At 39.2% G+C, this 22506-nt stretch overlaps 1 protein-coding gene across 14 annotated transcripts in view; it reads left to right on the top strand.

Moving 5' to 3' along the window:
* The window catches only part of RBM33 (RNA binding motif protein 33), a 103609-nt gene that overhangs the window by 14599 nt on the left and 66504 nt on the right, over nucleotides 1-22506 (top strand). For 11 of the 14 annotated variants that reach the window (XM_064487169.1, XM_064487163.1, XM_064487168.1 and 8 more), the window contains exons 3-7: nucleotides 268-316; nucleotides 3476-3552; nucleotides 5734-6046; nucleotides 9255-9401; nucleotides 20282-20453. In XM_064487169.1, coding sequence (XP_064343239.1) covers nucleotides 268-316; nucleotides 3476-3552; nucleotides 5734-6046; nucleotides 9255-9401; nucleotides 20282-20453 — 758 coding nt within the window. Of the gene's footprint in view, nucleotides 1-263; nucleotides 317-3475; nucleotides 3553-5733; nucleotides 6047-9254; nucleotides 9402-20281; nucleotides 20454-22506 lie in introns of those variants that run through there. The other 3 variants (XM_031455792.2, XM_064487162.1, XM_064487171.1) reach the window with 2 other exon arrangements.

Here is a 22506-nt window from a genome sequence, read left to right as displayed (position 1 = left end):
TCCAAAGAAATTAAGATCTCACTGAGGTGAAAAACTAAGATTAAAAGTCTAGTGAGAGCCAACTCCTGTAGCAAAACCTCACATACTTAAAGGGCCAGATGTTCCCTAATATTTGAAAATATGTTTTTCATTATTAATAAAGATAAAGGAAGGTATAGCAAACTTAACGTGAAAGTACCCAAACCCTAAAGTCCTGGGTACATATCCCAGTAATCTACAAACTTGCCAGTGTCGTAGGAATAATGCATTGTCTCTTTTTTTCCACAGTGAACTTGAAGACGACTTACTTGGAGAAGATTTGCTGTCTGGCAAAAAGGTAAGAAATACAGGTCTTCCTGAAATTAAATGATAGTCTTTTAATTGCACTTAAATATAGGAACGTGTCTCATGCATGAGATGTGTTACTGGAAAGTTGGGTATAGATCGAAATTTTGTGAATTGAATTACTCTTTAAATGCACAAAGAGTTGACTGTTTATTAGTAAATTCTCTGATAACTTATAATTCAGGGAATATATCCTTGAAGCAAATATTTTAGTTCCTCCTATATATGTCAAGGCATTCTAGCAGGTATTGAGCTTATGAAAACAGTTAACAAAACTACCACTTGTCCTGGAGGAACTTAATATTTGGTGGTTAATATTTTGCATACTGGATCTGGAATTCACTTTTTTGGAGTATTCAGAGATAAGCTTAAAAATAAATATACTCAAATATAACACACATTACATAAATAAGTATAAAAGTGTAAAACTTAATGTAGGAGTTTCTAAACTTTTGATCAAGTAAAAACTTTGAAGTAGTTACTTCTAGTGTGTGTATATCTATTTCTGTATTGTGTATGTATGTATATATATCATTCTACCAATATGTTTTGAATGTTATAAAATATACATTAAAAATAGAAATAAAAAGTTAAAGATTAAAGTGAAATACTGGATTTTTATTTTATTAACAGTTTAAAGGCACTTGTTATTCTCATTAAATATCAAGATAGTTTTTTATGCTTTGTTTTTAAAGACTTCAGATTGTGCTGGCTACTTTGTCAGCCGTTATACTCAAGCTCATTATACTCTTAGGTGACTGGGTCACACCAGCTGTCTGCTTTATCGCTCTTGTTAGATTCTCCTTTCAGCCTTACAGCTGATGAAGACCCAGCACTAGGAGTGCTGCTTCTGCCACTCTCCTGTAACTTTCTGTGCCACATTATTACCATTTGCTCTAATCCATGAATTTGTTGTGGCCACTCTCTTTTCTGTGTCCTGTTTCTTACTGCACCATCGACCTGCAGGTGTCCTGGCTTTGGCCTATCACAGCCTTTCCTCCCTTAAGTGGCTCTGTCATCGCCTGTATCGCTAGATAAGAATTAGTTCAGTTACCTGTAAACCCACTTGATCTCATACAAGTAAATGGGGATACATCGGAGTGACTGGAAGCAAAAAACCAGTGAGAGTCCCCCTCAGCCTGTCCGTGTTGAGCTCATGCTCTGGCCTTAGAATGCCACACACGTGCTGTGATTCAGTGTGTCAGGGCCAGTCCTTCCTGTGTCATGGTCACAGAGGAAGTGAGGAAATGTTTTCCTTCTGGCTCAGTGAATTAGTCTGCACATCCTTGAAGTGCACTCACTGCCCTTGAGCGTCTACTACCCTAATGTAGACACGTTGTTTCCTTTGTAATTATTTAAGATGCTTTAGTGAGGAGTACCAGTTAGATGTTAAAATGTTTAATTATTGTAAAATTTTTTTACATGAAGTTGGATTTCTACCTTTGGGCAAGCCTGATGTATCTAGTTTGCCCTGTGTTTCTCTCAGGGAGCCCCATGAGCCCTACTGATTTCACGAGTCTTCATGGCCACTTGCCCTTTTTTTGCCCTGCTTCCTGCACACCACCTCAGGCAGACTCCTCCTCACTGTCCTACCCTTGCCTGCGGAAATACTTCCCACTAATTCATTGGATGTAGTCGTAGAAAGTCAGTTTTGGCCTCAGGGATTTAGTCTGACTCTGCATCCCAGCTTTATCAGTAAAGTGGGTATTTGGTCATTTTGATCATTATTTTGTGCCTCCCGTGTCTGTTACTCATCAGGTTCAGAACTGACACAGGAAGTTGAATCCTCAGAACTCAAAAAAGTAAGATTTGATTGCCATCAGGGCCACCACAACATATATCCTCTATTTTGTTTGTTTGGTGTGTTATTTATTGGTTCACTGATTTTTGACAAATATTTAAAAGTTGAACCAAAAAACTCAAGGAAGTAGCCTTTAATGAACGAAATCTGGCTTTTATTGAATTGTTAATTTTTAAAGATTTCCTGTGTTTTTATTTAATGAATTAAGCAGCTAAATTTAGATTGTCCTGTAGCAGGCCTGGCTCATCCCTGCCGATGGATAACAGATTCTGTTGGCAACTAATAAGAACTAATAAGATTGATATTTTTAGCTTATATCAAAACTGCTGTGATGAAGAGTGTATATAAACCTGTTTTTTGAAATTTAGTTTTATAAGCTATAGAATGCCAGGAAAAGACTGCTTATTTGTTTCTTTCATCTTTAAGTAGAAACACAAGTTTTTTTTTCTTTTTTTTCCCCTCATGTGTGTGTTGGGGGTGGGGGAGTGGTAATTTACACGTATCAGAAATAATTTTAATAGAGGAGGAAGGTGTAAAGCCCTCACCGCCCTTAAACCTGAGGTTCTGGCATGTATTTAACTTAACAGAACTTGGAACTTGTGAAATTTGACCAGTTGGCAAAATCTCCAGGCTGCCTCTGCCTACTGATGTGATGAGTGCACAAACCTGTCAGGAACAAGAGTGGGGTCTAACTTAGTCAGAGTCATTTTCTTGTGTCATCTATACTGGACAAGCCAAAGTTTTATTTTAGTCCCTTACCATTTCAGTGGGGCAGTCCAGTTACCTAAAATCTGCCTCTTTCTAAAATTCCACTATTTTTTTTGTTTGTTTAAAACATCTTTAGATTTTTGAGCACTGACAGTATTAAATTTAGTCAAATCTTAAGGATACCATTTTTTTGTGTGTATGATAAGAAAAATTATTTGTTTGGTAGGAAAGCCTTTTTTTTTTTCTTTTTCTTTTGTTAGGATCATTATACTTGCTGCTTCTATACTTATTTGACTGTGCATCTAAAATTTGTCTGAGGTAGTTAGCTAGCATGCCATATGTGGAATGTTTTCTTTCTTTTTATTTTTTTTTTTAAGTTGTTTTTGTTGTTGTTAGTGGAAGTACTGGGGATTGAACCCAGGACCTGTGCATACTAAGAACGCACTCTACCACTGAGCTATGCCCTCCCCCCATATGTGGAATCTTGACTTTTGGCTGGTTATATCAAACTGAGAAAACTTTCTGAATACATGTTCTAATAACAAGGTTAGAAAGAATCCAGTCAGCGTAATTGTGCACTTTTGTAACAAGTAACAACATGTAGAAGTGACATGCATTAATTACATTTCTTATTTTAATTAGAATCAGTCGGATTTGTCAGATGAAGAGTTGAATGATGATCTTTTACAGAGTGATAATGAAGACGAAGAAAATTTCAGGTACTCAGTATTAGCTCATTAAAATGTTCTTTAAATTGATAGTAACTATAAATTATAATTATAACGGGTATAATTGATAATGTGGTACTGTATCTTTAACATATGATTATATTCTAAACGGGGCATTAATGTAATTCTTCGGTGTGGAAGCCATATATGTTTTTCTATAGATAGATCAACTGTTTAAACTCAGTACTGGTCTTGTATTTAATGACCTCTGTGAGCTCTGTTGTGTACAGGTACATACAGCTCTTTTAAAGAGTTCCTTTGTTTGAATAGGGGGCAGTGGCCTCAGACTCGATACTGTTGGTTGCTGTTTGATGTTACTGCTTTTGTTTTCATTTTGGACAGTTTTTATTTATACATATCTGTTAAGTGAATTGTCATTTTGGAAATTCTTTTTGACTACTTTAGACTCTAGCTGACTATCTGAATATAATTGTTTTAGTCTGCTTGGGCTGCAATAACAAAATATCATAAACTGGGTAATTTACAAACAACAGAAATTTATATTTATTTCTCACAGTTCTGGAGGCTGGGAGTCCAAGGTCAAGGTGCTAGCGTGGCTGCGTTCTGGTGAAGACCCCCAGCCCTCCCACTGTGTGCTCCAGTGGTGGGAGGTGTCAGGAAGCCGTCTTGGGTCCCTTTTCTGAGGTCACTAATCCCGTTCACAAGGTTCTGCTCTCATGACCTGGGCCCCTCCCCAAATCACCTCCAGACACCGTCACATTGGGTATTAGGATTCAGTACATGAATTCTGGGGGGGACACACACATATTCAGTCCATGGCAATAATGACTGTCTTTCTGCTGTTGACACAGTAAGCTCTGTTATAGAAGAGGAAGGGCTATTTCGTGTACTGTTAGGCAGAATAAGGTTTTCGGTTTTATGAGGAAGCATTTATTGTGAAAATGTCAAGAGACACTTCTTGCTTATAAATGTAATTAACAAATATATGCCATTATTGAGCTGTTGTAGATTTGTTGTAATAGGTTTTCTAACATAAAGTAACTTTTGTGGATAAAAATAAGTTTTAAATTAATTTATTCTGTCAGTTTAAGTTTCTCTGTTCCATTCTCTGACATCATTATTATACTTTGATCTTTTGACTTATTCAAATTGCCCTTGAACTATACCTTTGAAAAAAATTTTTGGGCTGTATAGTATTTTCAAGTCTATATGGCATACTCAGTTTTTTATTAGGATTAGATACTAATATGTGTAACTTAGATTTATCTACAAAACCTTGCATTTTAAGTGCTGTTATCTTGCCTCCTAATTGTTTGGCATTTAGCTGTTATTTAATAGGTGGAATATGATTTTTTTGCAGTTTTAAACCATCTTTATTTTACTCAGAAATTAACTTTTTAGAAATTTTTATTTGTTTTTTTATTTTGGGGGTTAGGTAATTAGATTTTATTTATTTATTCATTTTTTTTTTTAATGGAGGTACTGGGGATTGAACCCAGGACCTTGTACATGCTAAGCATGCACTTTACCACTGAGGTATACCCCAAACTGCTTTAAAATTTTTTTTATTTTCGGGGGGAGGTAGTTAGGTTTATTTACTTATTTATTTTAACAGAGGTACTGGGGACTGAGCTCTGAGCTTCCCCCAGAAATTAACTTTTTTTTTTTTTTAAATTTGTGACTAGTGCAAACTTAAGCAAACACTGGAATGTATTTTCACACAGATTTTTAATATTTTGATTTTTTAAATAGGAGTTTATAGTTTGCACCACAGATTTAAAAAAGAAAACAGATTGCTCTTAAAATTCCATCTGTGATTTTCTGTTTATAGGTTAATACTCCTATTTTTACTTTGAGATCTTAGAAAACAGGTGCCGCCCTCTTCATTCTGAAAGTCGCAGTGGGACGGCATCGGCTTGCTCTCAGTCTCGGGCCTTTCGCCGGTTAGACCTGCCTCCCGTGGCAGAGCCGGCCGTCCTGCTCAGATAGCCTGCAGCCGGCGGTGGCGGGGGTCCTGTGCGCGAGAGGAGTCCCCGGTGCTGGCTTAGCGTGCAGCGTGCTGAGCTCTGCCTTTGCGCGCTGTTGTAGTCCGTGTGCGTCGGTCGGTCTCTGGCCTACCTTTGCCAGTTTTTGCAACAGTTAATTTGTAATGATTTAGTTTGGAGCTCTACTCCAGTGGTGGGCCTTTCTTTGTATTTCTGTTCTCTCTAGTTCTCAGGGTGTCACAATTAGTCTGAACACCACATCTGGCATGGTCACATCGTTTGAACTGTCTGACAACACTAATGACCAGTCTGGAGAACAAGAATCCGAGTACGAGCAAGGAGAGGATGAACTCGTTTATCACAAGTCCGACAGGTCTGAATTGTATGCTCATGAGTACGCGGAAGAAGGACAGTATGAAGGCCACGGCGCTGAGCTGACGGAAGAGCACATGGAGTATGTGGACGAGCCGGAGGAGGGGCAACTGTACAGCGACGAGGTGTTAGACATCGAGATCAATGAGCCTTTAGATGAGTTCACAGTGAGTCTTCCTCCTTTGTGTGGCTGAAGATAACGTGGCTGCCTGGGCATAGGTTTCCAGACTGATTTGAAATCTATTTCTCTCCCCTGGGAGGGAGGGAAATTAGACCTTATTATCACTGTCTGCCAGTTTCTTTATCTGAGCTATGACAAAGTTTGTGTTGACAGCTTGTTTGGCTGGAGGTAATGCTCCTTTGTCATTCTGGAAGGCTGCACAGAATTGTGACCTTGAGGATTGCACCCTAAGGAAGAAAACAGCTTTGTGTGGTGGAGATACACTGTGAATTGTTAGAAGTACTTAATGCAGAGCTTTTATCCAGGCTTTAGACAAGATCTGATAAAGTCCTTCTAAGGTGAAAAGATTATTGACCTGCTAAAGACATCTTTAAGGTGCTAATATTCCAAAGTGATTGATGTTCTGTTCATTCATCCTTTTTTGTAACTGAGAACTGTCTAAACATGAATAAAGAGATTGGAGGTTAGTTTAGGAAATGTCACACATAATTTGTTATCTGTAATCAGGAAGCAAAGATTGTGCTGATTTTTATTTCAGAAAGGTTGTTCTGGTAGGTAGTTTTTTTTTTTTTTAGGTTGAATTGTCAAGGAAAAAAGGTGCTGGTGAAATACTGCTCATCTGTCTAGATTCATTATTAAAAGACATTTGTTTTTAAAACAAGCATTTAATGAATTTATGTTGGAAGGATGTGATCTCCGTAGCTGCAGTAGAATTTTGGGGTTTTCAGGACACTGGGCTTCACTGAGGTGAAGTGTCATTGGGGCTGCTGGGATGGGGTGAAGGCATGCAGAGTTAGGGTTAGAGAGCTACCTTTATCTCTTAATGTTTTCATTCAGAGTAGGCTTGCATTTCAGAAAAAAATATGTGTGTATGGTTTTGAAAGGGATTAGTTGTTTATGTGGAGCCTTAGAATATTTGGTTCTAGACACAGATGTGTTTGTGCATGTCAATAGTTATTTTTAAGATTTGATTCCTTTTGAATGCTTTCTCTTCAGTAGATACAGTAATGAAAAGTGTTTGTAGCTTTGGTAAACAGAATCATGTAAAAGGCATTGTGGGTACTTGTTCTTTTGATAACTCTGTAATGGTCTGTTTTGGTAATAAATCCTTCAGTAGTGTGGACAGGTGCTGTCTGGCATACTGGTGTGTTTGTATGCTATGTTAAAATGGGACACTATAATTTAAAATGTTTCTTAAAAATTAAGCCAGAATTCTTTAAAAATGGGCCTAGTTATTCCCTGATAAGAGCATTTTATTATTTCTACCACTCATCTGAAAAGTAAGATGGTTGGTCAACATCTTGTACATTCAACAGCTCAACAGATATTTACCAGCCCAAGCGGTGGGCACGTAAATATTGCTGAAACGGGAGACATGAAGCATGGCCCCTGCTTTCTGTGAACTTGGAATTTAGTGGAACAAGTCACAGTGTGGAAAGGGCTTGATAGTGCTTGTGTGTGGTCATGTAAGAAGACCACACATGGGAAGAGATAAATGGACTTAAGCTGTGAAATACTTTTCCCCAGCTCTGCAGTGCAGGCTTCTTACTGTCCTCTTAGGCTGTCACTGATGCACACGTTATTCATTATTAGACTAACGAACATATGAGTAGATTGTATCTCCACATGTCCCAGTGGTATTTTCATTTATTAAATGGTTTATGTGGTTCGTGTCCTCATTAGGACTTGTTAACTATAAAGCTAGAGTTGAACGCTGCTCATCAGAAGTATGTTCTACCTGCTCGAGCTCACTCCTAAGGCCACAAGGAGGGATTCTGTGTATAACTGGGCATAGAATCGTAAAACCACAGAAGTTTACAATTGGAAAGGACACTTTTACATGAGAAGAAACTGAGATCCACATAAAAACTTGGTAGTATAACTCTGGTGTTCTTTCCTATCATACTTGAAAGAAGATTTTTAAGTTTTTTTGAATTTTGTTGTCCTGATCTTGAGAGTGAATTAGGATTTGATATAAAAACGTATATTCTTCTATTAGGAAGGAATGTACATCATTTATTATTTAGCAGAATCGTAGAGCATTGTTTGTCAGGTGATTTTTACTTTTGAGCACAGTCACATTTATTTAGGGCCTTTAAAGTTAACATAGATTGAGATTTCATAAAACATTGTTCTGTAAGAAAAGTTTCAGATTGCTAATTTACGGAACAGCAGATTTCTGCTTCCCAGCTGGGATTTGGTGGTGTAGACTAGGCTCTGTTGTGTACTGGCTGAAGGTTTTGATTCACATCACCTGACCTTATTTGAAATCCAACAGTTCTGCTCTCAGTGAATTATGGGTAGTGCTGGTGGTTCTTTCTGATAGGATGGTACAGTGTCTTGGGAAGTGAAACCCAGTGTGTGTGGCTACTCTGGAGGGACAGTTGTGGGAACTGAGGTGTTCTGTCACCTTAAATGCAGCTGTTTTCTTTGTAGTGAGACTGGTGTGTGTTCTCAGCAGGTCGTTCGCTCCTCCTTGCCCACCTCTTAACTGATCATTTCAGCTAGTGGCTGGGGATGCTGGGACGTTCAGCCCCCCCCCCCCCCGGGTAGCATCAGGTCCTGTCACTTGTTAGGAGTGCCCGTGGGAGCCCTTTCTCTTGCAATTGTTATTTTTAGCCCGCTTGCTTGCTTCCTTCCGTATGCCCTCAAGAGATGCCTGCCTGCTGATATGCCCCTTGCATTTCATGCATTCCTGGAATCATCCTTCTAACTGAATGGGGTGGCTAATGGAGAAGTGAATTCTAGCATGTGATTTTTAATAAAGCTCCTTCGTTGAATTGAATTGCTTGTACTTTTGTTGTCTTCTGTTGCTGTGAAAATGGTTTGATTGGGCATGATTCCAGCCCCCTTACTGCTGCTGAGCTGCTCTGGGCAAGTGTACGCACACTAGCTTTTTGAGATTATTTTCCCTTTCAGTCGATTTTAAGAAGAGCTATTTGTCAGGGCTCTTAGGGGAGCCGGAAGCCGAGTCTGTGTCGCTCACTGCAGCGACCGGGTTGGCATACTGCGCTCCGCTCTCGCGGCCACTCTGGAGGCCTCCTCCGGGGGTGTGCTTAGTGCCGTCCGCTCCGTCTGGTAATTGCCAAAGGAAAAGCTCGCTAACGTAACTAAGCATGAGTCATGAAGATGAGCAGCGCTTAAACCCCCCAAGCTCTATGAGGAAAACTTACTTTCTCTTTGATGGCTGTTAGGATGAAGAATACTTGCAGGCTTGTGGGCGGCAAGGGGTGACAGAGCAGGAAGACTGTGTTGCTGAAGCGGGATTAGATGAGAGAACTGCTTTCCAGGTTGCTCCCGAAACTGAAGAGGCATTTGTTCACCTTTTAAAGAGTCCAAAGGTTTGTGGGCTTTTTTTTTCTTCTAGGTTTAAAACGAGCCTCTTTTTAGTGTTAGTGAGAAGTTCATACATCTCTTCTTTGAAGTATGAGTGCAGTAAAAAACCAAAAAACAGAAAATGCCCCTGAGCTTTCTAGTCTTTGGGCAGTGAGTTCTGCTGAGCTGTGATTTCCAGATAGCTGTTTGCCCTTTGTGTGTTAGAATGTTTTAAATGTTTTATGGGGGTGTGGCTCGAAATCTTTCAGAATGTGAAGCATATGTTAGTGCTTTGAAAGGAGTGCTGTGATTATTTTAAATTAATTATTATTAATTAATTTTGAGCATTATTTCAAAAATACTGCGAAGTTCCCTCTATTTAGGTGCTGTGTTAGGTGCTGAAGAAACAAGGATAATTGAGAAGCTTCGTTCTTATGCTCAAAGAACTTGAAGCCTAATAGAGGGGAGAGAAAATGTGGGCCAATTCCAGTGATGTGAACGTAGAAGTAGAGCCTCCCAGAAGAGAGGCTGCGGTGCATGCTGTAGGAACTCGCAGAGGCCTCTCTGGTCAGGTGTGTGTCTGGAGGCGGTGTGGGGGAGGGCGGGGGCGCTGAGGTTTTATGGAGGAGACCTCCCCCGTGAGGCAGGTCTGGGACAACGGATGCCATTGGGACGTGCAGAGCTGTGGCATGAGGTGCAGGCTCACAGGTTCTGGTCTCCAACCTTGGAGCTTGTCCCATGGGCCAGCCTGTGGCCGTAGAATCGTTCCATGGCCTTAGGACTTGCTGGTTTAATTTTTTTTCTCTTTATTTATGGTTTTTTTCTAAATTATTTTCCTTAATACTTTTTTCTTTCTTTTTCTCAAGAGATCATGAAAAGTGGTATTTCCCTGGCTTAGGTTATTTACTTTAGGTCTTACCCCAAAGTCTTAGAAACTCAGTATACAGAACACTTTATTTACCCTTGTCCCCCTAATGCAGCGCTGTGACAGCACGTGAGCACGTGTGCCATGTGCAGACACTTTCTGGGGCACATCCTTGCTCTTCCCCAACAAGCTAAATTTGGTTTTATTTTTCATGCTTTCTCTCTGTCTCGCTCTTACTCTTTGAAATAATTTGAGCTTAGAGAAAAGATAGAAGAATAGTAGAAAGATCCCTTTGCCCACATTCTCCAGTTGTAGACAAATATATTTAGCCCAAGGAACCAAGACAAAGCTGAAGAAGACTTGAATGAGAAGTGGTTTCCCTGTCGGTGACGGCTCTGTGCTGACTGAGTGGTGGGCCCCTACACCGAGGTTCGGGGAGACCGTGACCTGCTCTGCGCTCTGCCCAGTGAAAAGCCAGCACAAGCCTAGGTCAGACCTGGGAAAGGGTGATCTAGGCGAAAGGCGTCAGAGAGAGAAATCTAAGAAGCCATCAAAGGAGGGTGTGTGGGTGGGTAGAGGGGCAGCAGAGGGAGCTGTGAAGAGTGTTCTGGGGGTGAGTGGTAGAGAGGGAAATGTAGGAACCCAGCACCCGTTAATTAGTTCATGTCCTGTTAGTTTGTGGTATTTTGTAGTTGGAACATTAATTTCATTGGTTTTCCCCCCATAGTTTATTCTTTGAGTATTTCAGGTGATAATTGTCCTTACTCTGATAGTGTGTTGTGTTTGTAGCATTTTTAGAATGAGAAAAGATTCTGTAGATTTTAATCCTTAAGTGCTCTCTGGAGATACAACATTCTGTTGTAAAGCAGTTGAAGAACAGGAATGCTGGTAGGTGTGATACTGTTGCCTTGGGTGCCTTCTGGAGCTGACAGGCTGCTGCTCGCAGACCCAGGTATTTCAGACTTCGATTCCTGATCTGTATTCCTTAAAACATTGAGGCAAAAGTATGTTTTTATTTAAAAGACGGTAATTTTGCCTTCTGTTTTCAGTGTCTTCAAAGAGAGATTGAGGGGGAGAGAGCAGTATTTTTGGAGGAATGTTAATGATCATTAATGACCAGCCTTAAAGTAAATGAACTCATATCATGTGTGAGTTATATGACAATATGTCACACATACTCAGGAAGTCTTAATCATTTGGGGAAAAGTTAGATCCCTCCCTTGTACCTTATGCTAGTACGGATCTCAGATTAACTCACACCAAACTGTAAGTGTATTAGAAGAAAGTGTTTTAATAATGGTGCTGACTGCCCTTTGTTCCTGACTTCGTCTTAGCCTTCGTCTTACCTACAAAACAGAAAACTCACCAAATAGTACAAATTTATTTCTCACTAATGTAAAAAAATTCCAGAAGGCACTTCAGATCTGGTATTGGCCTCACTAGGTAGTAGGTACCGAGGCTCCTTCCAGACTTCCATCGCACAGTTCCAGAGCTGCTGCTCTTAGCGTGGTCCATCCAAGCAGCGGATTGCAGGGAAACTGAAAAGGTCCGTGCCCACTCTTTGAAGACACGTCCCAGAGTTCTGAGACAACAGTTTGTAAGCATGTGACAGCATGTTCAGTTAAAATTGGGAGTTTTGTGATTAAGGACGTGACAGAATGAGTAAAACTGAGCACTAAGTTGTCCTGGTTTTAGTCCTTTATTGCTCTTGGTGTTAGGCCTTTCTAAGCCATAAAGGGAAAGAATGACTTACTCATATTTAAATACTCCAAAACACTGTAAACAGGTTCAGAAAAATGACAGTATGGGAAAGTGTTTACATATGAGCTTAAGAATTAAATTAATATATTTAGTAAAGTTAATATATTCAGTATGGAAGTTAATATATTCAGTACATAGTATGTTCAGTATATACAGATGAGCACTCCGATAGAAAGAAGGGCAAGTAATATGAGAAAGTAATCAACAAATAAGATAAGTAAAAGACCAATGAGTATATAAAATATGTTCAATAAAATAACAAAACAATTGAAATTCTATATTAATATTGGCAAAGAAAAATTGGTCAGATATAGTCTAATCTATTTGGGGACTATTTTGGAATTACTGTCTGCCAGGAGACATTTTTCCATGGGTCTAACATGTCTCTGCATGTTTTGGGAACAAAGTGCTGACTGCCTTTTGTTCCTGACGAGCTTTTCAAAGATGTTTCTGTAGCAACAGCATAGGAGAGATGTGTCTTCCTCTGAAGCAAGGGGCAGGCGTGCTTTATGCTCATTATTACAGACTTGGGTTCTCTAAACTCAGAGCCCCTCCTGTAATTCAGCTTCCTTAAGGAATAAATTGTCCTAGTCTGTGATGAGGAGTCTCATGCCTTCTCATAGCCTTCATGAAACAGTGGCAGGCTGCCTTATTAGCTGCAAGAAGGGTAAAATCACAGACCCTTCCTTCACTGTTCATTAACAGTATCAAAAGCTTGAAAGTAATTCCAGTTTGATGAAGGTGTCCAAAAAATTAATCTAAGATGTGTTCAAAGGTAACATGAACCAGGTATTTGTTTGCAGCCTTGAAAATAAATGGAACCAACTTAGATTTTTCTAAAGGGTTAAGTAAATGACGGCCAGAGGACTACAGGTCACCAAAGGATATCCTAGCTCTCTGTTGGACATGGAAAGGGGCTTGTGATACGTTAAGTGAAAAGAACAAGCTAATAGAATTCCTCCCCTTACGTCCCTCTATGACTTTGCATATCTAAGTGTGTGTGTGAGTAATAGTGATTACCTCTAGATTGTGGTATTATTTTATACTTTGTACACCAAATATCCTAAAATATTTTTGCCGTTAATTTAATTTGTGAACAGGGAAATATAGGGCGGTTTAAATTTGACTTTGGTAATTTGGAAGGCAAAGAACTAGATTGCATTTGTTTAACTCCTGTGATTTCTAGTTGCTGTTAACTCACATGAAACATCCTTATGGTTGTTTTCAATATGAATCCTTTTATAGATCAGAAAGTAAAATCTCACCTTATTTGCTTTTTTTTTGTTTAAGCTGTATGTCCCATAATTTAATTTTAAATATAGTATTTTAAGAAGTTACTCATACATTTACTTTCTTATCCTCTGTCTCTGATTGTTGGTTTGTTTACTTTGTGTTGCTTATTTTTGAATTGACTGAAAATTCTTTGTAATGTTCTTTGCTCTCAGGAGTTTGTATTCTGAGGGGCAGGTAATTGGGTTTTTTCATTAATTTCCGCTTGGAACACGTACTGGGGATTGAACCTGGGACCTCTTGCGTGCTGAGTACGGGCTCTGCCAGTCGAGCTGTACCCTTCCCCGTGGAGCTCCCAGTCCCGGGAGGCGGGCGATGTGCTGGGCTTCTCCGCTAGCAGCAAACGCTGTGGGCTTGTTCTCTTACTTCTAGTGGAATCACTGCGTGCCAGTCAATCGGAAAGGTCGTTACTGAGAACTGGTGTGCGTGGCGCTGCTGTGGGTGCTGGGAAGCGGGTGTTGTGTACTGTTTCAGTGTCTTTTGACAGGCTTTGCCTTTGGAAGGCTGTCCTCCTATCTTTTTCAGAAGTCTGACTAAATTGCATAGTCCTTAGGGAGAGAAATAGTTTTCATTTGCCACATATTCCTGTGTCTTAGTGTCTCCCTAGTTTTTTGACCCATTTTCTTAAATTAGCTGTCTGCAGTGTGTTGATGAACCAGACCTTTGCACTCCATCTTGTGTTGCAGTGTTCATGGCTCTGGTTGCTCAAACTGTAGGTAGAAAATGTCTTGCAGTTTTTCAGACAACTTCATTCTAGGCACTGTATTTAAGTACACATTAGAATCTGAATCATGGAACTAAAAAGTAATTTCAATTGAAAAGTCTGTTTTAGATGTCTCCTTTTATTTAACTAATATTCTTGCTTGGTTAATACAAAGAAATCAGTATACTTGAAACAAATGAGAAAGATCTAATATGAAGACTGACTCTCAGCCTTTCTAATTCTACAGCCACATCAATGCCATTTGTGCTGTTGTCTTCATACATGGTTAAAAAGGTTTGCTGTTTTAGATAGTTTTGGCTTGTGTAGAGGAACAAATGAGAAGTTGAAAAAAATCCTTGCACTATTGGCATGTAAACTGCTTTTTAGGTGGTGATAACTTTTACATTCAGCAGATTGGCGCGGATCTGAGTATACAGTTCTGTGTTTTGATTTATGTATACATCCGAGTTAGCATCCTTCTGTTGGTGAGAAACAGTTCCATTATGCCAGAAAGTTCCCTCCTGTTTCTTTCTGTTCAGTTCTGACTCCTCTCACAGGCAAGCAGTGTTCTTACTTCTGTTGACTTACATTAGTCTATCCTGTTCTAGAACTTCATGTGAATGTGATTGTACAGTATGGAATAATACAGTACTCTGTGTCTGGTTTCTTTTGCTCACTGTAATGTTTTTGAGGTTTCATCCAAGTGGTCATGTATGTCAATAGTCAACACTTCATTCTGTTTTACGGATATACCTTTATTTTCTCCTGATAATCGATATTTGGGCTGTTTCTAGTTTTTTTGTTATTATGAATAAAGTAACTATAAAGTTTATTTTACACATCTTTTTGTGGACATATCTTTTCGTTTTCTTTGGCATTAACTAGAAGTGGGGTCACTGACAGAGTAGAAGTATGTTTAATGCTGCAGGAAATAGCCAGATGGGTTTCCAGAGTGTTTACACCATTTTACACTCCCACCAGTCATGTGTGAGTCTCAGTTCTCCATCATTTGATATTTGTTAGGTTTTTTCCATTTAGTTCTTCTAATGGGTATCTCATCATGGTTTTAATTTGTATTTCTCTGGTAACTAATTATATTGAACTTCGTCCCGTGTACTTATTTGACTTATATATCTTCTTTGTGTCCTTTTTTGAAAAAGTGAATTGTCTTTTAAGCTTCTGTGTATATGCGCTAGACACAGTTTATATATTCTGCACAGAGAACATGTATTGTCTGTATAAACACATATATTGTCTGTACATTCTCTGTGTAGAGTATGTGCGTGCCTGTGTGTATTCTGGATGCAAGTCCGTGGGCAGATAAATACATATGCATGTATATATAACGAGTATTTTCTGTGAGCTTGAGGCTTGTGTTTTTAATTTTCTTAAAGGTATCTTTTCATGGCCAGAAAAATTTAATTTTGACGACGACCAAGTAATTTTGTCTTCTAAGTAATTCCAAGAAACCTTTGACTACCCTGGAGTTCCAAAGATACTACCCTGTGTTCCTTCTGGAAGCTTTATAGTACTAGCTGTGTTTAGTTTACTTAGGCCTGTGCTCTGTCTCAGCTAACACGTACATGTGGTATGAGATTCTTTTTTTCGTCTAGTTCTCGTGGAATGACTTGTTGTAAAGCTCCTTTCCCATTAAACTGCCTTAGTGCTTATATTGAGAATCAATTGACCATTCAAGTTTGGGTCTCTGGAATTTCTTTTTTGTTTCATTGCCAACATTACACTGTCTTCATTACTGTGGCATCAGGTACTGTAAATCCATCAGTTTTGTTCTCCTTTTCAAGATTGTTTTGGCCATTCTAAGTTCTTTGAATTTTGCATGAAAATTCTGTAATTGACTTGTCAATGTCTATTAAAAATCTGGTTAGGATTTTGTGAAAATTGCATTGTATTGTGAGATCAATTTGGGGGAAAACTAACATTTTGATAATGTTGCCTGTTAATAGACACAGTTTAATTCTTCATTTCCTACTTTTTCTTTCTTTCTTTTGCCTTATTGACCTGACCTCTGGTACTATGCAGAATAGAAACACTGAGGGCTTTGTTTTTGCCTTGTTCTTGATAGTAGGGGTAAAATATTCAGTACTTCATCAGCTACCTGGAGGTTTTTCAGTCAGCTTCAAGAAGTTCTTTTCTATGTCTCGTTGCTGAGATTTTTTTTTTTAATCAGAAATAGGTGTTGAATTTTGTCAGTGCTTTTTCTGCATCTGTTGAGATAGTCTTGTGACTTTTATCCCTTATTTTATTGTGAATTAAATGGACTTTAAAAACTATTAACTGTACTCCAGACTTAATTTCCATTTTGCAAGTATTCCCATTAATGTCCTCTTTCTATTCTGGGACCCAACCCAATTGTTGTCATGTCTCCTGATCTGTGATAGTTTGTTGGTCTTTCCTTGAGTTTCACGACCTCGACAGTCTGAAGAAGCCCTGAACGTACTGGCCAGCTGTCCTCTGGAATGCCTTCCGCCCTCGGCTGGTCTGCTGTTTTCCTCGTGATTAGACCAGGGTTATGCGTTTTTGGAAAGAATACCTCCCAGACCAGGTGTCTTTCTTACCCCATCATACTGCGTACCACTGGGTACGAGGCCTCCCTGATGGTGTCAGCCTTGCTCGTGTGGTGAGGTGGCCTTTGCCAGTTACAGACTAATTCTGTAAAGCCACCATCTTTCACTTCCTTGGCTCTGTTCTTTGGAAGCAAGTGGCTAAGTCTGGTCTGCACCCAAGGTAAGAGGGTAAGACTTCACTTCCACCTCTGGAGGAGGGGGCAGTATGTACATATATTTGGAATTCTTCTCCAAGTAAGATTTGTAAAATTGACTGATTGTTGGATGTTAAGTCAACCTTATGTTCCTGGCTGAACCTCACTTCGTCATGATGTATTTTCCTTTTTATGCTTTGCTAGATTCCATATGGTTTTTTTTTCTTAAGGAATTTTGTGTCTGTATTCATGAAGGATATTGGTCTATAATTTTCTTCTCTTGAAATTTTTGCACAGTTTAATTGCTCAGACTTTCCAACTTAAAAATTTTCAGTGTTGGCAGAATTTGTATTTCATGATACAGTAAAGAATTGTTCTCTGTCAAATATTTTATAAGCACTAAAAACTTCTGGGAAGTTTTTTAAAGCAATGTTTTTCTACAGTTTTGTTTTGTTTTGTTTTCATTTTCTTTTTCAACTTCAGAGAACTACCCCATTTTTTCCCCCTCAGATTTGGGGTGGAATATCGAATTTTCTTTCAAAATACTGACATCACAGTCTCATTTCAGAATTAGCTGGAGAATGTAAAACAGTATACAAGTCTGGGTCTTGTTCCCCCTTAGAATTTCTAATTATATATGTATGTATGATAAGATTTTGATAGACTTGTCTGTTTTAGTTTTTTGGAGGGGTGGGTAGGTTTATTTATCTATTTTTAGAGGAGGCACCAGGGATTGAACCCAGGACCACGTGCATGCTGAGTTTGCGCTCTACCGCTTGAGCTGTACCCTCCCCGGCTTTAGACTTGTCTGTTTTTAAAGAACTTTTGTGATGGTTTTCATATGCACTCTGTTAGGAATTACAAGTATGTCTTTCAGGTTTTCAGAATAATTAAATAGCTTAAAAAAAAATCAGACCTTTGAATATTTTTGGTAGTGTTAATAATGAAATCAGAGATTTACATACATATTTAAATTCTTACAAAATATAAACTTAGGGTAATTTAACTTTTATATTGTTATCTAGCACCACTCTTCAGTGGAATTTTACTTGTGAATGGAATACTAGATAATGTTTGTTAAAAATTGCAGAGAAAGTCAACATTTTGGCAGATAGGTTAGTTAATTCTGTAACCCACATGGCCAAAGGAGCTGCTTTTTTCTTTTTTGGAGTCCAGTGTTTGGAGTAAGAGGTAGTGACCAGTGGATGAGGGAGTGCATGTAGCTTAGGGAATGTCTCCAAGTGGCCTACACTTGAGGCAGCCGAGACCAGGCAGCGTCTCACTTTCAGTTCAGAGCTTCTGTTATCCTTGATGTTGTTCAGGGCTGAACTGGACCCCAAGACGTGGACTGTAAGTTTGCATTCTAGGACATCCCACCTCTCAAAAAATCTACCTTGTGCTTGTGCTCTCCTGTTGTAATCAGGCCCTCCGTCCATTCCTGACCACTGGCGACTAGTGCAGTTTTGTCTCTTGGAGAGTTTCATGTAAGTGGAGGCTTTGCCATATGTCATCTTTTGAGGTTGACTTCTCTCTTCCAGCGTAATAACGCCTTTGTGATTTCACCCCAGCTGTATCAGTGGTTCATTCCTTTTTATTGCTAAAAGAGCATTCCATGGTTTGGCTGGACCGCAGTTTGTATATCCATTCACTGTTGTTTCCATTTTTGGTGATTCAAAAGAGAGCTGTAAACATTTTCCTACAGATTTTTACATGAACATAAATTTTCACTTCTCTTGGGTGAATATCTAGCAGTGGGATTGCAGGGTATACGTTGGAATTTTTTGTTGGTTTGTTTCTGGTGGCCTGTAGGATTTGTTTCAGAAGAACAGTTTTCAGCTAATCTTTGTTGTCGTTAGATTTCTTAGATGGAGATTTGGATGTAAAATGAAACTGTATTAGCTTCAGTACTGTTAAAGGTTAAATTAGAAATGACTGTTGTAGTAGAATCTTTGCTTTATTGGTATTCATTTCTTTTCTTCTTCTGTGGCCTTGCTACTTAAATGTGGTCTGTGGCTCTCCATGTTGGAGCTTGTTGGAGATGCAGAATATCAGGCCCCATCCTGGACCTGCAGAATCAGAATCTGCGTTTTAGCAGGATTCCCAGTGATCTGTATAAACCTTAAATTTGAGAAGCATTGCTCTGGAGCATTGGTTGACGTGGAGAAGAGTTTTGTGAGTAAATTTACTTGTACTCAATTTGAGTGTTGTGCAGCACAGAGAGCTGGGTCCACCTCACATGTCCCTCATTCCGATTTCAGATATTAAGACAGAAGTAATGGTATCAAACTAGCAAAATGCCAACATTTTGGTACTTTAAAATTCTGTGGGATGCTGAGAGTCAATACTTGAAAGGTGGTTTAGAATCATTAGGCTAAAAGCTGTAATTTACATTTATTATTTTATTTTTAGGCATTTGACCTCCTGAAAATGTCTCTAATTGTAGGATTTATAGCAGCGGATGTGTGTACTTTTTACACAGAAAATGTTGAGGAAAGGATTCAAAATGATTGTGTCAGTTTATTTTAATTTGTTTCTTGGACTTTTTCTAACCAAGTAGTTCATTTTTGTTTCTATTAAGAGTAAAGGACATTTATAGATGATGAATGATGAGAATAAAGAAGGAATTTCTGTTTTTTTAAATGTTACAGAAAGCATCTAAATGGACCCAGTCTTTGGTGTGTACCTGTCTTATTACCTAACAGCAGGTCACCAAGACCTAATATGAGGTGAAAGTGATTAGTGTCAAAAGAAGCATGAGTTGTACAGTAGGAATTGTTGATGAAGGAATTACTTTTAGTTTGGGACTAGATTAGGCACAATTTTTGTGGGAATCCGGATGTAATGAAATAGAAGATGAAAGCTGGTTTTATGTAAAGTGAACGAATTAAAAAAATGATTTTGCTATGTTAGTAGTCTGAGCTAGTCATGAGCAAACACTGGACAGTGAAGTGAGGAGAAATGATGCGGGAAAGTTCCGGAGGCTGAAAAAAAATCAACCCAACAGCCGATTTGGAGCTGTTGCCTGGAATTGAAAGCCCAAGTAGGTGGGGTCAGGAGTTGCAGGAAGTGTGGAGTCTGTTTAACCGGAAGGAGTATACTGCCATCTAACGTAAGTTACAGGGTGGGCTAGGCGCTAATAATGAGCTCATGGAACTCTAGCCCTGGTTTCATGAACACGCTGAACTCTGCTAGATCTGGACTGGACTGGAGTCCAGCAGGGATTTTTGGAATTCGCTGTTTGTTCTCTTAGAAGTGTAAGTAGCAGCAATGTGTAAGATTTTGCATATTAACTACCAGTAGGAATTTGACTTTTTCTAACATTGTTAATTTTTAATATTTGAGATTTTCTCCTGGAATCAATTTAGTGTTTCACATGGCCTTATAAATAGGACATTTTTCAGTATTTTTACATCTTAAATATATAGAACTTTTATGTATGTGTATATGTATGTGTGTAGGTAGGTACCTATCTTATTACCTAACTTCATTACCATTCTTCAATATTTAATTCAAAAGAATATGAACTCACCTTCCCTCCACTTTTGTTTCTTGTGTGTCTGCAATGTAGGGAGGTATGGAGACTTTGGAGTTGCAGAAGGACATAAAAGAAGAGTCAGATGAAGAGGATGATGACGATGAAGAATCAGGACGATTACGTTTCAAAACTGAAAGGAAAGAAGGAACAATTATTAGGCTCTCAGATGTAACTAGAGAAAGAAGAAACATTCCAGAAACTTTGGGTAACTTTTTTTGCCTGTCTTCCATCCTTCTCCACTCCCATTTCAACTTCCACCATAGTGCTGTTATGATTAATCAAATAGATTTAAAAAGTTGACTTTGTAGAGTATTAATGCATGGCATCCAGAGGGCGATGGTCCGTATGAGGTCAGAGCTGAGCTGTGGGGCTGTAAAAGTCATTTTATAAAATGACTATCTTCTGGATTAAAAAAACATTTGAATAAAATATTTGATTGTTTTTTAAAAATAGTTTTTCTTTTGGAGTCTGTGGCCTGGACCTACTCTCATGTATCCTGTGCAGTTCCTGGCTGGCTCTGGGAGGGTGGTGTGGGGATGGTACAGGGTCATTTCGCCTTTCCTGAGACTGTTCAAGTTGCCAGGGCTAATTCTGGATCAGACTTTTTACTTTGTACGTTTTAGTGTCATTCTAACCATCTTTTTTGTGTATTTTTTTCTGTATGCCATTCCTCTTGGTATTTAATGAGGCAAGGTGACTTGTTTGTAGACATAATCAGTTTAACATCATTCCTGTTAAAGATTACCACAGGTCATTGCTAATCAAGAGAACCTGTTTCAGTATTGACCCTGTTCCCAACTCCTCTGTTTTTTTTTTTTTTTTTTTGGTTCTGATTGTAAAGAATAATGCAATGATTCTTAAATTTGAGCAGCAGAATCACCCAGAAGGCTTGTTAAAATGCATATTTCTGGGTCCACCTGCCAGCTCTCTGATTCAGTAGATTTAGGGTGGGCCCAAGAAAGTTGGATTTTTGAAAAGTTTCCGGGCGATGCTATTCCTGCTGCTCTGGAACCCATACTTCGAAAACTACTGATACATTGTCCCATATTCCAAGGAGGGTGGTGAAAGGACGGAAGGACAGAGGACTGTACCTGTTCTGTGGTCTTGGTCAAAATAATAACCAAGAAACTAACCATTAGTTACTACCTTTATTACTCCTTAAAAACTGTTAATTGTATTGGTTTTCAGTCAGAAACATGAGCATGTGTCTTTAAGTGGCTGATGTGATCTCTCCGAGGACACTAAGCTCCCAAGATGTCCAGGGTACCAGGTACATCATGTTACTTTACTGAGTGCGGTTTATGGAGAAATTGTCATAGAGTCCTAGTGGTTTCCACCTCTTCCCCGTCCAGCTTCCTCCTTCTCTACCTTTGGGCCCAAGGTTTCAAAATCCTAGACTTTTCTGAAGTTACCAGTTAGTCTGAACAAGTATAACATAGGTTTCGAAGAAAATTGATCTGAAAAGTTGGCCTTGGGTGAAAGAAGATGAAGGAGAGATCTTAAAACGGGGAGACGGGAAAAAAACAAAAGTATCCTTGGCAGGAGGAGTTGGTCATGTTACAGAACAAGCTTACTGAACAGACATTTCAGTCTTGGGCTGTGATGAGATGAACAAAGGATGATGGCCCCCCTGGCTGAACACTGTAGGGCAGTGGGCAGCTTATTAAGGAAGTGGCATAGTGCCTTCCTGAGCCTGGGAGGGTGCCATGGGGAGGTCTGTTACCTAAATTGGGGAACCTGGTGTGTCCAGCCTTAATAACTGGGATAGCTACAAGTTCTAAGGATATGAAATCACTTCCCAGACACCATTATGAATGGTGGCCTTCCTCTCTGCAGCCAGCTCCTTAGGCCACGCGGATTTCGCAAGTCATCCCCCAACCCTGAGTCCTCGGTGCCTCTGCTTCTGCCGCCCCTTCCCTGGTCCTCCGCTCCATTCATCTCGTGTCTGTTCATTTTACCCTGACTGTTGTGTTCGGAAATGTCCAACTTGCCTGTGTTCACTATGTGTACTTGTTTCATTCCTGCGTCTCTTTCTTTTCAGGATCTTTGCCTCATTTTGTTCCTTTCAGGATCATTTGTACTTCCTTTATTAAAGAATTTTTGTCAAGCCTTTTTTTTTCTTTCTTTTTTTTTTCTCTTTCTTTTTATGGCATTTGTCAGTTTTATAGTCATGTCATTCTGAGACAAGAGGCTGGAAGGGGTTAATGATGGGCAAGTTGGCCCTTTAAATATGGGAAGAGAGGGTCTAGGGTCCTTAG

The sequence above is a fragment of the Camelus dromedarius genome, chromosome 7 (assembly GCF_036321535.1).
Source record: "Camelus dromedarius isolate mCamDro1 chromosome 7, mCamDro1.pat, whole genome shotgun sequence".
Taxonomy (NCBI): Eukaryota; Metazoa; Chordata; class Mammalia; order Artiodactyla; family Camelidae; genus Camelus; species Camelus dromedarius.
The sequence above is the reverse complement of the archived record's forward strand: the minus strand, read 5'-3'. Positions and strand labels throughout refer to the sequence as shown.